The following is a 13716-nucleotide window of genomic DNA, read 5'->3' as shown; positions in this document are numbered from 1 at the left end:
CTCTTGTCATTTTGGAGGCTTACTTCGATGCTCAGGCACCTCGTGTCTAGCTTGGATGGCTAGGCATCTCCTGGGAGAGATGAGAGGGCATGAAGGGGGTGGGGTAGCTCTTTCAGTTCACCCTGAGGAACCAGGAAGTCAGCCTGTCCCTCCGTCCCCTGTCAGCAGCGCAGGGTTGAGGGCCGAAGTGAGTGTCTTCAGCCAAGGTTGGGAGAGAGCTTGGGTGTTCTTGGGCAGCAGCTCCTGCCCAGAGGCTGCTTCTTTGTCCCCTGGGCTGTGATGGTCCTGTGGGCCACCACTCAGACAAAACCCCAGCCCCTGGGTCACTGTGCTGGGCACACCGCAGACCTCAGTAGTCAAGTGCAGGAGGAGCACAGGAGCCTCCTCGGTAGGGACCTGAGGAAAGAGCAGCCCAGCGGGCTGGGCTGGGTTTTCTCTGCCTGAACCTGGGGTCAGAGATCAGAGCGTGCATGCCACGACCTCCGGCCTCCTGGGTCTCCATGTCTGCTTGTCACAGCATCAATCGTGTCTACTCCTCGTTACCCCGACTCAGGGATTATGTGGTGTGACAGCCCTGTTTGTTCACTGGCAGACCGTGCACATGACAGCCAACAAAAGAACGTTTTAGAACCCTTGTGAGGGGCAGTAGGGTGGGGGTGCCTGGCTGGGCCTTTTTCAGTGTGGCTGTTGTGGGGAACAGTGGGCAGAATTCAGTTGTGCAGGAGTTCAGTGCATTGCGGGGAGAGGGTGAGGAGAGCAGAGAGGTCTAGAAAAGTGCTGGGGGCAGCAGAGTGAGTGTAGCCAGTAGTTGGTGGGATCGAATCACCCTGGGCTCATTTGTGTTGCTCTTACAGAGCTTGTGTGAGTGAAGAAAGCGGACATTGTGGGTCCCTTGGGATGGAGGGTGGTCAGGGAGAGACAGCGTGCACTGGAATGACTAGGTGTGGGTCTAGCCAAACTCGAGGGGCAAGTGTGGCTGGTTAGGAGGACAGGTGAGGCTGGGCTGCATTCAGGGCTCAGGATTAATGAGGCAGGAGCATCTCACAGAAGACTCTGAGCTGTCCAAGCTGGGGAGCACAGCCCTGTGGGGCGTCCCTGCTGTGGACCTGGCCTGGAGGAGATGGCGTCCAGGGCCTCTGGCAGGAGAGCACCAACCACCGAGAGCTGATGGAATCCACACTGCTGAAAGCCCAGCCAGGGAGCGGGATTGCAGAGCTGTTGCTCAGAGTCAGTCAGGAGTCACTGCCAAGCACCTAGGACTCACCTGTGGGAAGAACCAACTTGGCAACGTCCCTGGCCTGAGCTGGTGCCCTGGATGCATCAAGAATGATGAATGACATGAAAGGAATAAGCCGCCATGAGGCCAGAACCGCCTCAAAGCGTGTGTATCGATCTGGTCACTGTTAGTGATAGAGACTCCCTCAAGCCCCCAGGGTTTGGAAATGGTCTCCTAGATAATGAGTGGGTTAAGGGGGACGTCACAGTGGAAATTACAAAAAATTGGGACGTTAATGACCGTGAAAATATTGCATATTAGGAACTTGTGGGGTCTATTAAGGTGGTAATCAGAGGCAAGATTGTAGCTTTAAATAAACTTGTTTAGAGCTGAGAAAGATTGAAAGGACCGAATTAAGAGCTCGGCACAGGGAGCTACAGAACAGAGAAGGAGGAGAATGTTTCTAGCTTACAGCATTTGGGGAGCAGTGAGCAGTCCAGTGTGGCCAGCATGTTGGTAAGGGGGACAGGAAGGGCGGTAGGGGACTAGGCTGTCTGGGACCTCAAAGGCCAAGCCGAGGGGTTGGGACCGTGATTATCAGGGAGTGTGAAGCACGTTGGAGTGGAGAGTCACGTCTACATTCTAGGCCACATGAGCTCTGCCCCTCAGCGAAGCCCAGGGCTGGCTGGCCTCTTCTTGCGTGTACCCTAGAAGTGCAGGGGCTGGTGTGGAAGGCCGCTCTTTCTAGGAATGCAGAAGGACAGGGTGCCAGGCCCCTTAGTGGTGAACAGGGGTGTTGGGAAGGGCGGAGGCCTCGCATCTCCAGATTCCCCACACGGTGCATGTTGCTCCCTCCATCCTGGAGTTTCCTGGGCCTTGGGCTGCAGCCCCTCTTGCCTGAAGGGCTCCTAGCACCGGCTCTCTGGCCCGGACTCCTGGCGGCCTCATTCTTCAGTGGTTCCACTGCTGCCGTGGCTCTACCTCTAGCATCTTGTTCCCAACTTGGCATCAGGTGGTTGAGTGATGACGGGAAAGGAGAGCAACCCATGGGTATTTGTTTGGTCACTTACTTGCTGTGGCTTCCTGGAAACCTGCCATTATTCAGCGAGCTCTGGGCAGGCAGAGAGCCCATCTTTATTGGCGCTCCACATACTGGTTTCCGTCCCTTTTCTTTCTTCCCTCTTTGCTTTTCCTCAAAATGAAAATAGTTCTGTGGTTTCTTTTTATATTAATGTAGCAACACCATATAGTCATTGTTAAAAAAATTTTTTTCAAAGTGTGGAAAATTACAGATTGTAGAGAATCAAGTAGAAGTTTCCTGACGTTTCATCCCTTGCCTTAATAAGTCCTGTTAACCCTTTGTCGACTGCTGCAGGAAGGGTACCGAGTGACATACAGCCTGCCCCGTCCACACTCAGGCCAGTGTTCAACAAGCAGGGTCACACGGCCCGTGATGTCTTGCACCTGGCATTTTGCACTCCACGATGTTACTGGGTGTTGTTCCTATCTATCTTATCCTGCTTAATGGCAGCATCGGATTCCTGGTCTGCTGGGGCACACCCTCAGCTTCCTTGTGACTCCCTGTGTAGAGAAGGCAGGTGAGAGGCACATGCTGGGAGTTTTGTCTTCGTGTCTTCTCAGGCCATGCTCCCCGCACTTGGACATGTCACTCTTGGGGAGGGTAAATGCACGAAACGTCCTCTGAGGACGAAGTGGGTTAATGCAGGTAAGGTGCTCTGAGCCGGCCCGAGCACCCAGTGGTAGCTGGTGTTGTACTTACTTGTACTTCATCACCTCTATTATGGTTACCTCTCAGAGGGGGAGCAATGGGTGGTTTCTGGAAGTGTAGGGGGCACGTCCCCTCCTGCCCAGTGTGCCTGAGCCCAAGCAACAGCTCTCATCTCTTTTGGGACCTCTGAACCTTCCTCAGGGTCCCTTCTCTAGCCCCAAACTGGTCTGGTATTTTCTGGAATTGGTAAAAGGTGCTTCCCAGTGTTGCTTTCATTCACGGTTCAGCCTCGGCCCCCTTGCTGGGGGCACCTCTCATAGGCCACTGGGGCCCGGGACTCCCTGTGTTGGAGAAACCATGGTGGCCTTGTGACAGCGGCTGTGCTGCTTTATCTAGGGACAAACCTCCTATCTGGTTTGCTTGGGGAATGCTAGGGACTGGCCACAATAAAAGCCTGAGTGGGCGGAAGAGATAGTTGGTAGTGTTTTTGCCGATGGTGGCATGGATTTCAGGCATGGGGAAGGAGCCCCATGCCTGGCTGTGCTCACTGCCCCTCACAGCGCCGAGCGCTGAGCACGGCCTGGCGCGGGCCTGGCATCCTTTCAGATGGTCGTACAGACCTTCAGCCCCTGGGAAACCAGAATAGGATCATCTCCCAGGGCCCTAACATGAGGAAGGTGACGCACACGTCAGAGGGACACGTCATGTCACTCCCTTGTGCAGGTCTCCTTCCCTGCCCTGGTTCTGGTTTCCATGGCACCTGTGCTCCCTGACTTTGCCCTGCCTCTCTCTGAGCCATTGGCTCCTCCTTGGGGCTCTCCAGTTCTCTGCTCAGCAGCAGGGTGGTGTAGCAGGGGCATGGCCCAGGGTCAGAGGGACCCGAGTCCTGGTCCCAGTGCTGTGGCCTGGGGCAAACCAGTGCCCTCTTTGACCTCCAGTTCCTCACTGGGGAAGTGGGAATAGTGCCCACCCGTGACCCCAGGCCTCAGGGCCTGGCCTTTGCTAGCTGGGCTTGGAGACAGAGATCTCAGCCCTAGAACTTGGCCTTGCCAACACGCAGGCTCCTTGGCCAGAGGCTGCAGAGGGCTGTGGGCTGGTACTTTCATTCAGGAGCTTCTAGTGTTCTTCTAGTCATTGAGAATTTAGAGTGACCTTTGGTGTTTGTTCTTTTTTGCGTGTTCTGACAGGGACCAGCCACCACTGTTGCCTTTTCCAGAACAGGGGAGTATTTTGCTTCTGGAGGTTCTGATGAACAAGTAAGTAAAGAATGGTCCAAGGAATTTTAACTGATCCTGATAAGATAAGCTGATTCAGAGGCCATCTTGGGGACAGGCTGGATTTTACCAGCTTTGGCCTTAGGTGGTTTTCCACAGCCTGGAAAGCCCTGATGAAGCTTGGGGTGGGGCACTCAGACCCAGGGCCCTCACCTCCCCAGATTGGGTCTTCTGCAGGCAGTGACCCCGGGACAGCATCTCAAACCCCTCATTACCCAAACCACGTGAGTTAGGAGTCTGGGGCTATCATTGCCATGAATAAGTTAAAAGTTTTTTTTGTAACTTCCTTTTTTCCTGGTTATAAATGAACGATTAAATAATACTGATTAGTACTTACTGCGGGCCTGATAATGTGGCCCATGTGGTGAGAGCTTCCCACGCATTACCTCCTTCGGTCCTCGTGGCAGCTTTATGGGCAGGCACCCTCATCACCCCATTCTGTAAATGAGGAAGCTGAGTCTCAGCAGGTGGCAAAGCTGGTCAGGCAACGGGGCCCCTCTAACTCCAGAGTTGTGCCCCTGACCTGGGAGCCTCTGCCCCATCATCTGCCTCCGTCTGCTCGCCAACAGTTGTGCACTGGCTGAGGGGCAGAGGCCACGTTCTCCCCTCCAGCCCCCAATCATTCTTTGTGCCCTGGTACCTTCTGTCCAGACTGCTGAGCACCAAGGAACCATCTCCTGGGCTGAGCACCCTGCCCCTGGGGTCTAGCCCAGAGCCTAGACCAGAGGCTTTTTGGAAATCTCTCCAGAGTGCCCATCCAGTGCTGCTCATCCAGAGAACTGTGCTGTCTTGAGGCAGGTGGAGGGGTGGCTGCTCAGAGCCTCTGTCAACCTGGTGAGTCACCGAGAATGTTCTTCCCAGTGTACTGGGCCTCATAGCTCTGACTCCTCAGCTCGGGAACATCCCGCTGGCTTTATAGTGAACCCAGCTCCAGCCTCAGATTTACTTTGGGTTCAATTGCACTGGGCAAATCTGCTGCAAAAGACCTCTTTAAAGTGGCAAAAAGCAAAGATGTCACTTTGAGGACTAAGGTGTGTCTGACCCAAGTCATGGTGTTTTTAGTTGCCTCACATGCATGTGAAAGCTGAACAGTGACTAAGGAAGACTGAAGAATTGGTGCATTTGAATGATGATATTGGTGAAGAATATTGAAAGGACTGCCAGAAGAACAAACAAATCAGCCTTGGAAGAAGTACAGCCAGAATTCTCCTTGGAAACAAGGATGGCGAGACTTTGTCTTACATACTTTTGGACATGTTACAGGATGGACCAGTCCTTAGAGACGGACATCATGCTTGGTGGAGTAGAGGGTCAATGAAAAAGAGGAAAGCCCACAACGAGATGGATTGACACAGTGGCTGCAACAATGGGCTCAAACATAGCAATGATTGTGAGGATGACTCAGGACCAGGCAGTGTTTCATTCTGTTGTACATGAGTTCACCATGAGTTGGAACCAACTCGACTGCACCTAACAACAGCAAGGCAAAGGGGGATCTGAGGCCTTTTGAGTACAGCCTGGGTAGAGACGCGGTGTCTTTCTACGTGAGCACCAGCTCCTACGCTAGCTAGCCAGGGGAGGAGGAGGGCAAAGGGGAGACCTTTGGCTCATTGCTTAGAAGTCTGGGGAAACTAGTACAGTAAATGCACACAGCAGATGAAGTCATGGCAGAAGAAATTCACGTAGCACAAGAGGCAGCCTGGTGGAATGTAAGCTTCTGCCCACCCTGGCCCCTCTTCAGGCAGCTCCGTGGCTGCTATTTTAAAATCTGCTCTGAGAGCCTTTTTGTTCACACATGCTAGAAAGCCTTCCACTCCCAGGCATTTATTCAGCACTTAGATTTGCATGTCACACAGGGACCCTAGAAATAAGGTATGTGTTGATGCTCTTTGCAATGGTAAAGAATGAGGGACCTCAGTGCCCATCATTCGGGGCGCAGTGAACAGCGGGCTGCTCTTGGAGTGCTGAGGAGCCTCCCAAAGAAACCAGCTCCTGGACATGTCCCGACGGGGAGTGCCTGCCTGGGTACCCTGAGGTCTCATCTTGTGCAGATGTGGTGGGTTTCTATGGACCTCTGACCAAGCTCCACAATTCCTGTTTTAAAAGGCTCGTGTTGGCCATCTTGGATACAGCCCTAGAAGAACACAGTGTCGTGTTGCCAATAGCCCTCCAGCGGGGTAACTCGTTGCTTCCCAGGAAGATGTGTCCCTCTCGGGGCTTTTGTTAGAGGAGTCTCGGGACATGATCCTGTTTAAAGAAAGATGTTCATGGGGGAGGTACTTTGTGTGGCTGAGGTTAGCCTTTGTGGTCATGGCTTATGTTACTGAGTACTCCCTGGGCACCGGCATCTGTGTCAAGCCACCCTCTGTGAGCCTCACAGCAACCCTATGAGGTAGGAACTAGGACGATCTCCTTTTCAGAGACAAGGGAACTGAGGCACAGAGAGGTCGAGTCACTTGCCTAGGGTCACACAGTAGGGGATGGAGCCAGGCTCTTCACCCCAGTGGTCTGGCCTGGAGCCTGTCTTAACCACTTCTCACAGTGTAAGAGGGCAAGCCACTACCTTCAGGAGCTTCGAGTAGTAGGGGAGACAAATGTTAAATCAGGAAAAGGAAGAAATGGATTAAGAGCTACCAACTTTGAGGCTGTGAAGGAAATAAAGAGGGGCTATGATAAAAGTTAATAGGGTGGTCAGGGAGGCTTTTCTGAGAAGGTGGAATTGAGGTGGAGACCTGGGCCTGAGGGGGAGACAGAAGTGTGAAGCTTGGGGCTCTGAGTACCCTGGGCACAGGGACCAGCAAGTGCAAAGGCAATGACTCCATCTTGGTGGCACGTGTAGATCCTCTTGAGGCCTGTCAAAGAAGCCATGGGGTCGTGGAGGTGGGGTGGGTCCTGCAGTCAGGGTCTCAGGTGGGGCCGCTCTCCCGTCACTGGCCCAGACTTTGGGGGTGGCCCCTGGGCCATTTTGTAGGTGGAGTAGACTGGCGAGGGCCTTTTCTCCTTCTGATTCTGTGTGCTTCTTGGTCTTGGCAGGTAATGGTTTGGAAGAGTAACTTTGATATTGCTGATTATGGTGAAGCTGTAAAAGTACAGAGGCCCCCAGCCACGCTGGCCAGTTCTGCTGGGAATCTGGTAAGTGGCAGGAGCGTCCTGAACCCTGTGACTTTGGAGGCTGGTGAACAGCTGTGGGCTCAGAGATGGTGGGGGTTTAGAGCTTAGACTGTTGAGGGGAGGAAGGGGGCCTGGTAAGATCTTGTCAACTGCCAAACAATACTTTGACATTTGTGATGCTTTGTTTTAAATCTAGAATGAACAAACAAGACATAAAGAGGCTGTTGAAGTGGGCTGCTGGGTGCCCAGGTGTAGGGGTTGTTTCCATGGCACGTGCTGATGCTTGCTTGAGGGCTGAGGAATTGAAAGACCTTTCTCATAGAAGCCCTGGGCTGCGGGGCCTGAAGCCACAGCTGGGACCAGTGGGAAAGGCCATGTTGCTCTCACTTCCTTTTTTTTTTTTTCAAACCTTGAAGAGTAGGAAGTTCCTCAGCCATGAACCGTTTTTAGAACCTTTGTTGGTAGAGGGCATGCGGTGTTCCTGAGTTAAAATACTGAACAATATTTTTGGACGAATATTTGGGGGGAATTGATAACTGCCACGGTCGCATTGAATAAGGCACTCGTGCCTCAGCTGAAAGAAGTATAAAACCGAAGACATTGGAACCTGAGGGTTTTAGATCCTGTGGTCATAGCCTATTGACATCTCTCCCGCCTAGACCTCAGAGGCAGCATGGCCTCCCCCAGGCAAGGACACAGGCCTGAACAATAGGAAGTGGCTCTTCCAAATCCCCCAGAAGTCAAGGCTGGAGCCCAGAATAGAGCCAGGAAGTCTCCTGCGTCTACCCTGGGACTTTCTTTGGCTCCAACAGATTGTATCTCCCTCCCCTACCCCCCATGTAACCCTGCAGGACTGTCCTCACAGCTCCGCCCGCTGGGGATCACCACCTGGGGCTCACATAGGGGAAAGGATGCGGTCTTGAGGTCAGAGAACTGGGGTTGAGGCCTGGCTGTGTGGTCATAGGCGAAGTAGCCACTCACGCTAACCAAGCCTCCAGCTCCATAATGGGACCTAAACACCCCAACAAGCAGGCTCTGAGGACCCCATATGTAACGTAGATGAGCTGTGCTAAGCCACAGCGTGGCTGGTTAATCCTAAATTGTTTGTTTAGATCAGGGCTTTGTCCTTAACTGTCCTATGTACCTTTGAGACTCCAAGTTAGGTGGGCCTCCTGTAGACACACGTCCATGCCTGTACATACACAGCACAGGGCATACTCTTCCGGGGCCTTTTCTGATCCCAGGGCCCTCTCTGATCCCAGGATTCCTAGGTCAACAGGAGACCTTGTTTTTAAAACACTGCTTAGTGGTTGGGTTTCCTTCTGAGGGTGGAAGGGAAGCTGACTTGTGTCCTCACCCTTCCTGCCCAAGGGCTTCCCTGGAGCTGAGATAATATCTGGTGGCTGGCTCCATGGAGGCTAGCCAGGGTGGCTTGGCGCCCCAAGGAGCCCATGAGCACTGCAGCCATGTCCTAGGAGCTTGTGAATCCCATGAGCTTCTGCCCTCTCCAGCTCTGTCCACACCCGGGGTTTTCAACAGTGGCACTATTCCTGTGTTGGGCCAAGTAATCCTTGTTGCGAGGGCTGCCCTGTGCATTGCCGGATGGTCAGCAGCATCCCTGTTCTCTCTTCACTAGATGCCAGTAGCACCCCACTTCCCCAGTTGTAACAACCAACAGTGTCTCCAAACATAGCCAGATGTCCCCTGGGGGGACAGAGTTGTCCCCAGTTGGGAATCACTGCAATAACTCCTGCCTCAGAAGGAAGTCCAGAAATGAAGCTGGTCTGGCAGCAGGAAGAGTATGGCGAGGAGGGGGCTGTCCTAGTGGTAGGAGAACCATGGGTGGGGTGGGACCAGCCATTCCCTGGGGTGAGGACTCCAGAGCGGGTTCCTGGTGGATTGGGCCATGTCTGGGTTCCTAACAGATGCCCGTTTTGTAAGAATGTTGTGTGGCTTGTCAAGCTTTGGGATTCTGCAGAGGTGATGGTAAACAAGGAAAAAGGACCTTTTGCCTGTAGCAGCTTGGTTAGAGTTGTTCTTGCCCTACCTGCCCAAGCGCTTCCCAGCTCTGAGATAACATCTGGTGAGGGGTTTGGTGACTGATCAGGGTGGCTGCTCCAGGGGCTCAGGAATCTGGGCCTCAGGTTATGAAGCCACATTTGGGAATTTTAGGAAGCCAGTTGGGCCAGGTGCTAACTCTTGAATTCCTGGCCACGTGCCAGTTCCAGCGTGGCAGTCGAAAGCCAGTGGGGCAGACCCACCGTAGATAGGACCTGGGCAGCTCTGGGAGCCTGCAGCCGTCCCCGTGCCCTGGAAATGCCCTGCCGTGGCTGTGGTGTCTCAGCGCTCATTCTTGGATGAAGGCTGTCCTTGAGCCCACTCCGCACTGAGCTCCGTTCACTGCACGGTGCTATTTTCAACTGCTGGCTGAAATGCACGGCTTATTTTTAGGCACATTTCGTATTGCAAAGCAAAAGCCACTTCCCAGACATTCAGAATGAGAATAATGGATTCCATTTTCCCTCTATTTTTGGCAGAATTGTGCATGAGGCGGGATTTCAGGGCTTGTGGCTGGGGAGCATTCTCTGCTTTGAAGGTTGCAGAGGAAGGATTGACGCCCGTGCTATAGGCTGGGTGGGCAGGGCATGACAGGTGTCAAGGCTGGAGGAGGCTTGGAGGGGCCACTGCGGCGAGACGGGTGCCCTGCACAGGGCAAGGTGGGGTTCAGGGAGCTATCGGAGCGGGCTCCTGCCGGTGTTTTCGAGGGTGGGTGCCTCCCTCTGTTCTCTGCCATGGCCTGGCTCCTCGCCCCCTCTGTGTATATCCCCACGGGTTCTTACACTCTACTGTTGTCTGTGCCTTGGGTCTGTCCATGAGGCACAGCACCTGCCCCTCCAAGCCCAGCCACCATAGGGCCAACTTCTGCCTCAACCGCAGAAGCATTTTTTGACCACTTTTAAATAACAGTTTTTAAATAGCAAAGATGCATTTGTCTGATCTACTCTTGCCTCCCTCCAAGCATGTGAGGGCCCGTTATGCAACTGGGAAGGCAGGTTCTGCGGGCTGGGGTGGGAGGGGAAGAACGCAGAGTTCTAGATAATTCCCTGAAACTGAAAAACAGAATCGCTTCCTGAGTTCTCAGGGCTGGCTGCCCTCGGTTCTGATGGTGACCTTGAGTTCTGGGGCCAAGGACTTTTTTCCCCTTGGCTCTCGAAAAAAAAAAGACCTCCTCATTTTAAGGGGAAAATCTCATCTGTGGTTAAGAGCCTGGGTCCTAACTTAAGCAAACTTACACTTGAATCTTGCCTTTGCCTCGCCTAGGCTGTGACCCTGGGTGCATGGCCTGACCTCCATGAGGCCATTTCCTCTCTGTCACATCGGGAGGTGCTGGGTCCTCCTCTGGAGATCGCATGAGATGGGGCGTGCCAAGCAGGCACTTGGACTGTGTCTGGCACGTGGCTAGTACTCACCAGGCTTTAGCTGTTTTAAGATGTTCCTTTTCCCTCCTCTGTCTGATTGAGAGTTAGGTGGCCCCTGCCCTGCCCAGTCAAAGTGACTGGGATGAGGGCAAGCAGGTGGGGGTGGGTGGTTCTGACCAGGAGAATTTTCAGTTGACTACTCTCAGCAAGTGGTCCTTGTTCCACAGTGAGCTTTGGACCCCTGCAGGCATCAGTGGTCCTTCCCCACTCACTTCTGTGATTGACTAGGGCAAAGTGTCTGGGGTGAGAACCCAGATCTTGAGCAGCTACCTCAGGTGCCCAGGACTCCCAGATTCTTGATGCTAGAACCATCCCCCAGGAAGGAGATGCGGTCAGCTAAGAATGTCTGGCTTGAGCCTGCAGCCTCATCCTTCTCTGAGGACGGCCTGCTGTTTCCTCGTCCTTCTGGCTCTGAGGGCGAGGCCTCAGCCACCTCTTATGTTCATGCCTCAGGCTCCATGTTTCCATTTGGCGCCACCACAGGAGTGGGCTTGACTTAGGGTTGTTGAACCCCAGCTCCTGGACCAGAGACTCCTGGCACTAGATTTCATCCTGTGTTAAGGATCTAGAGGTGCTGGGCGCCTGTGGTGGCTGTTCAAGATTGGGTCTCACCCCAGGCACCTTGCCCTGGGGAGTCATGGGGGTGGGGAGGTGGGGAAGAGGCTGTTTCCACCCACCACATAGATTTGCTTTCTCATCTGGGAGCACAGAGGACTTTGATCTCTTTCCGGAGAACAGAAGTTTCTGGCCTGGCATTCGCTGACTCTCAATGGCTGTAAAAATGGTGTGGCAGCAGTGTTGTCCAGTCTCCTTGTCTAACTTCACAGGAGGGAGGAGAGAGAGTCACCATAAACATCAGCGCATGACTGATTCCTATGAGGTGGAGGTCAGACATACTTCCACCCTCAGTCTTTTTACCATTTCTGACAGCAGCTGGCCCTCCCGTGGCACTCTCTACTTCCCTGCTGGTTCAATAATTCATTGCTATGGCCACACAGAACTCAAAGACCATACTTATAATTATCAGGTTTATTAGAGAAGTAACAGGTTACAATTCAGGATCAGTAATGACTCAAGATACAGTTATTTGGTCAGGACAGCTCCTCGGCTGTGCTCACAGGCAGGCCTCTCCCTCAATCCCTGGGCCCTCTGGCTGGCCTCTGCTTCGCTTGGGAAAGTGTTACAAAGCTGTTGAGCTCCCTGATAACAGCCCAGAGGCACCCTGCTCCTCCAGGAAGCCTCTTGCCTGAAGGCGCTCAGCTTTCTTGCTCTGTGGTTCTGCATGACCACTGTAACCACCTTGCTCTGTGGTCCGGGAATCCCACTGTGCCATCTCATGCTGGTCTCCTGGTTCTGCTGCCACTGTTTCTCTGCCACTGCTCCCCCTGCTGCTGTTTCTTGCTGTCTTGCAGCATCTCCAGTGTTACAGCTGCCTCTGTCTTCTGGTCTAGGAAATTCTCAGTGCAGGGACCCTGGGTCCAAAGGATGCATTCCACTCCCAGCTCGTCTTTTTGGTGGTAGTGAGGTCCCCTCGTTAGGGTTCCTTACACCTTACTTGCATGGTCCTACCCACCCCCAAGGGTGCCGTGCAGCTTATTTGCATTATTAGCAAGCTGTCCAATGGCCTTGGTGGGCTACAAGCACCTCATTTGCATAGTCCCACCCAGTCATTGGGTGGGAGTCACAAGACCATGGCGAGAAAGGCCATATAAAAGCAACCCAGCACAGAGCAGTGGCAGAGTTTCAGACCGGAAGAGTTGCCTTTTTCTCATCTTTACCTACAAGGAAGTCATGAAAAGTGCTCTGGGTTTCTTAGTTTCAGTGGGAAGAGAGAAGAGACTAGAAATACAGAAGGGTTGATATTTGTTACCAACTACTCATCAGATTTTTTTTTTTTTTTTTACATTTCCCACTTGGAGCAAAGCCTGCTTGGGCAGTGGCTGGTGGGTAAGATGGCTAAGCAAAGTCCAAGAGCACCACAGGCTCCTTTGCTCTTGGCAGAGGGGCCACCCTAGGCCCAGGGCCCAAGTTGGGGGGCTGGGCCCTTCCCTCTGTTTCCGACTTGTCATGTCCACTACTGGGAAGCAGGCAGGGGCCTGTCTTCTTTCCTTCCAGAAGCCCCAGCCGACTTGCCAGGGAGATGGCTCAGAGCCACTGCCAGTTACATGTTCAATCATTACTGTGTTTCTTTAAAGAGAGGGGTTTGCCTTTGACAAGTACAAGGACAGTAGTCACAGAAATACATCAGGAGGCGCTCTCTGGGCACCCAGGCAGTGATCCTGAGGAGACAGGCCTTTTAACATTTGACGTTTGTTGTATTAAGCCTCTTGGAGAGGTTCTTTAGCCAGTGTCACAATCACCCTGAGGGCTTGCTAAGGCACAGCTGGCTGGGTCCAACCCTCAGGGTATCTGATTGAGCAGAGAATTTGCATTTCTAACAAGTTCCTAGCTGGTGCTCCTGGTCCAGCGACCCGCTTTGTGAACTGGTTTATGAACCGGCCGTCTGTTGGAAAATAGTCTAGCGAATGGTGACCATAGCATTCTGGGTATGGAGGTGGGGGGAAGAAGAGTCGCTGCCCCTCCTGGGAAGTTGCTGTGAGTTCGTACGGGCTGTAGCTTGGGAAAGGCAACTGGAGGATTGGTATTTTTCAGTCCCCTGTAGTCTGCCTCTTTTCAGAAGAGGAAAGAGACATGGCCTTGGTTCTAATCTCAGTACAATGTTAAAAAAAATTTTTCAGTGCTGCCCTTTGGGCCCTTTAAACCCAAAGGCACCCAGTGGGCTCTATTTACAACTGACTAAGCTGATGTGTGGTTTTATTACCAGCTGGGGACATCAGTAAGAGACTGTGACTCCCTATAGCCCTCGCTCCTGTACCAAGTCCATCAGTCCTGCTGCCATCAGTCTAG

General features: G+C 53.1%; 1 protein-coding gene across 5 annotated transcripts in view; it reads left to right on the top strand.

Moving 5' to 3' along the window:
• POC1A (POC1 centriolar protein A) overlaps nt 1-13716 on the top strand; it is a 79681-nt gene that overhangs the window by 31370 nt on the left and 34595 nt on the right. For all 5 annotated transcript variants that reach the window (XM_049862864.1, XM_049862867.1, XM_049862863.1 and 2 more), the window contains 2 exons: nt 4133-4201; nt 7253-7351. In XM_049862864.1, the coding sequence (XP_049718821.1) occupies nt 4133-4201; nt 7253-7351 (168 nt within the window). The remainder of the gene's footprint in view (nt 1-4132; nt 4202-7252; nt 7352-13716) is intronic.

This window comes from Elephas maximus, chromosome 20 (assembly GCF_024166365.1).
Source record: "Elephas maximus indicus isolate mEleMax1 chromosome 20, mEleMax1 primary haplotype, whole genome shotgun sequence".
In the NCBI taxonomy this organism is placed as follows: Eukaryota; Metazoa; Chordata; class Mammalia; order Proboscidea; family Elephantidae; genus Elephas; species Elephas maximus.
The sequence above is the reverse complement of the archived record's forward strand: the minus strand, read 5'-3'. Positions and strand labels throughout refer to the sequence as shown.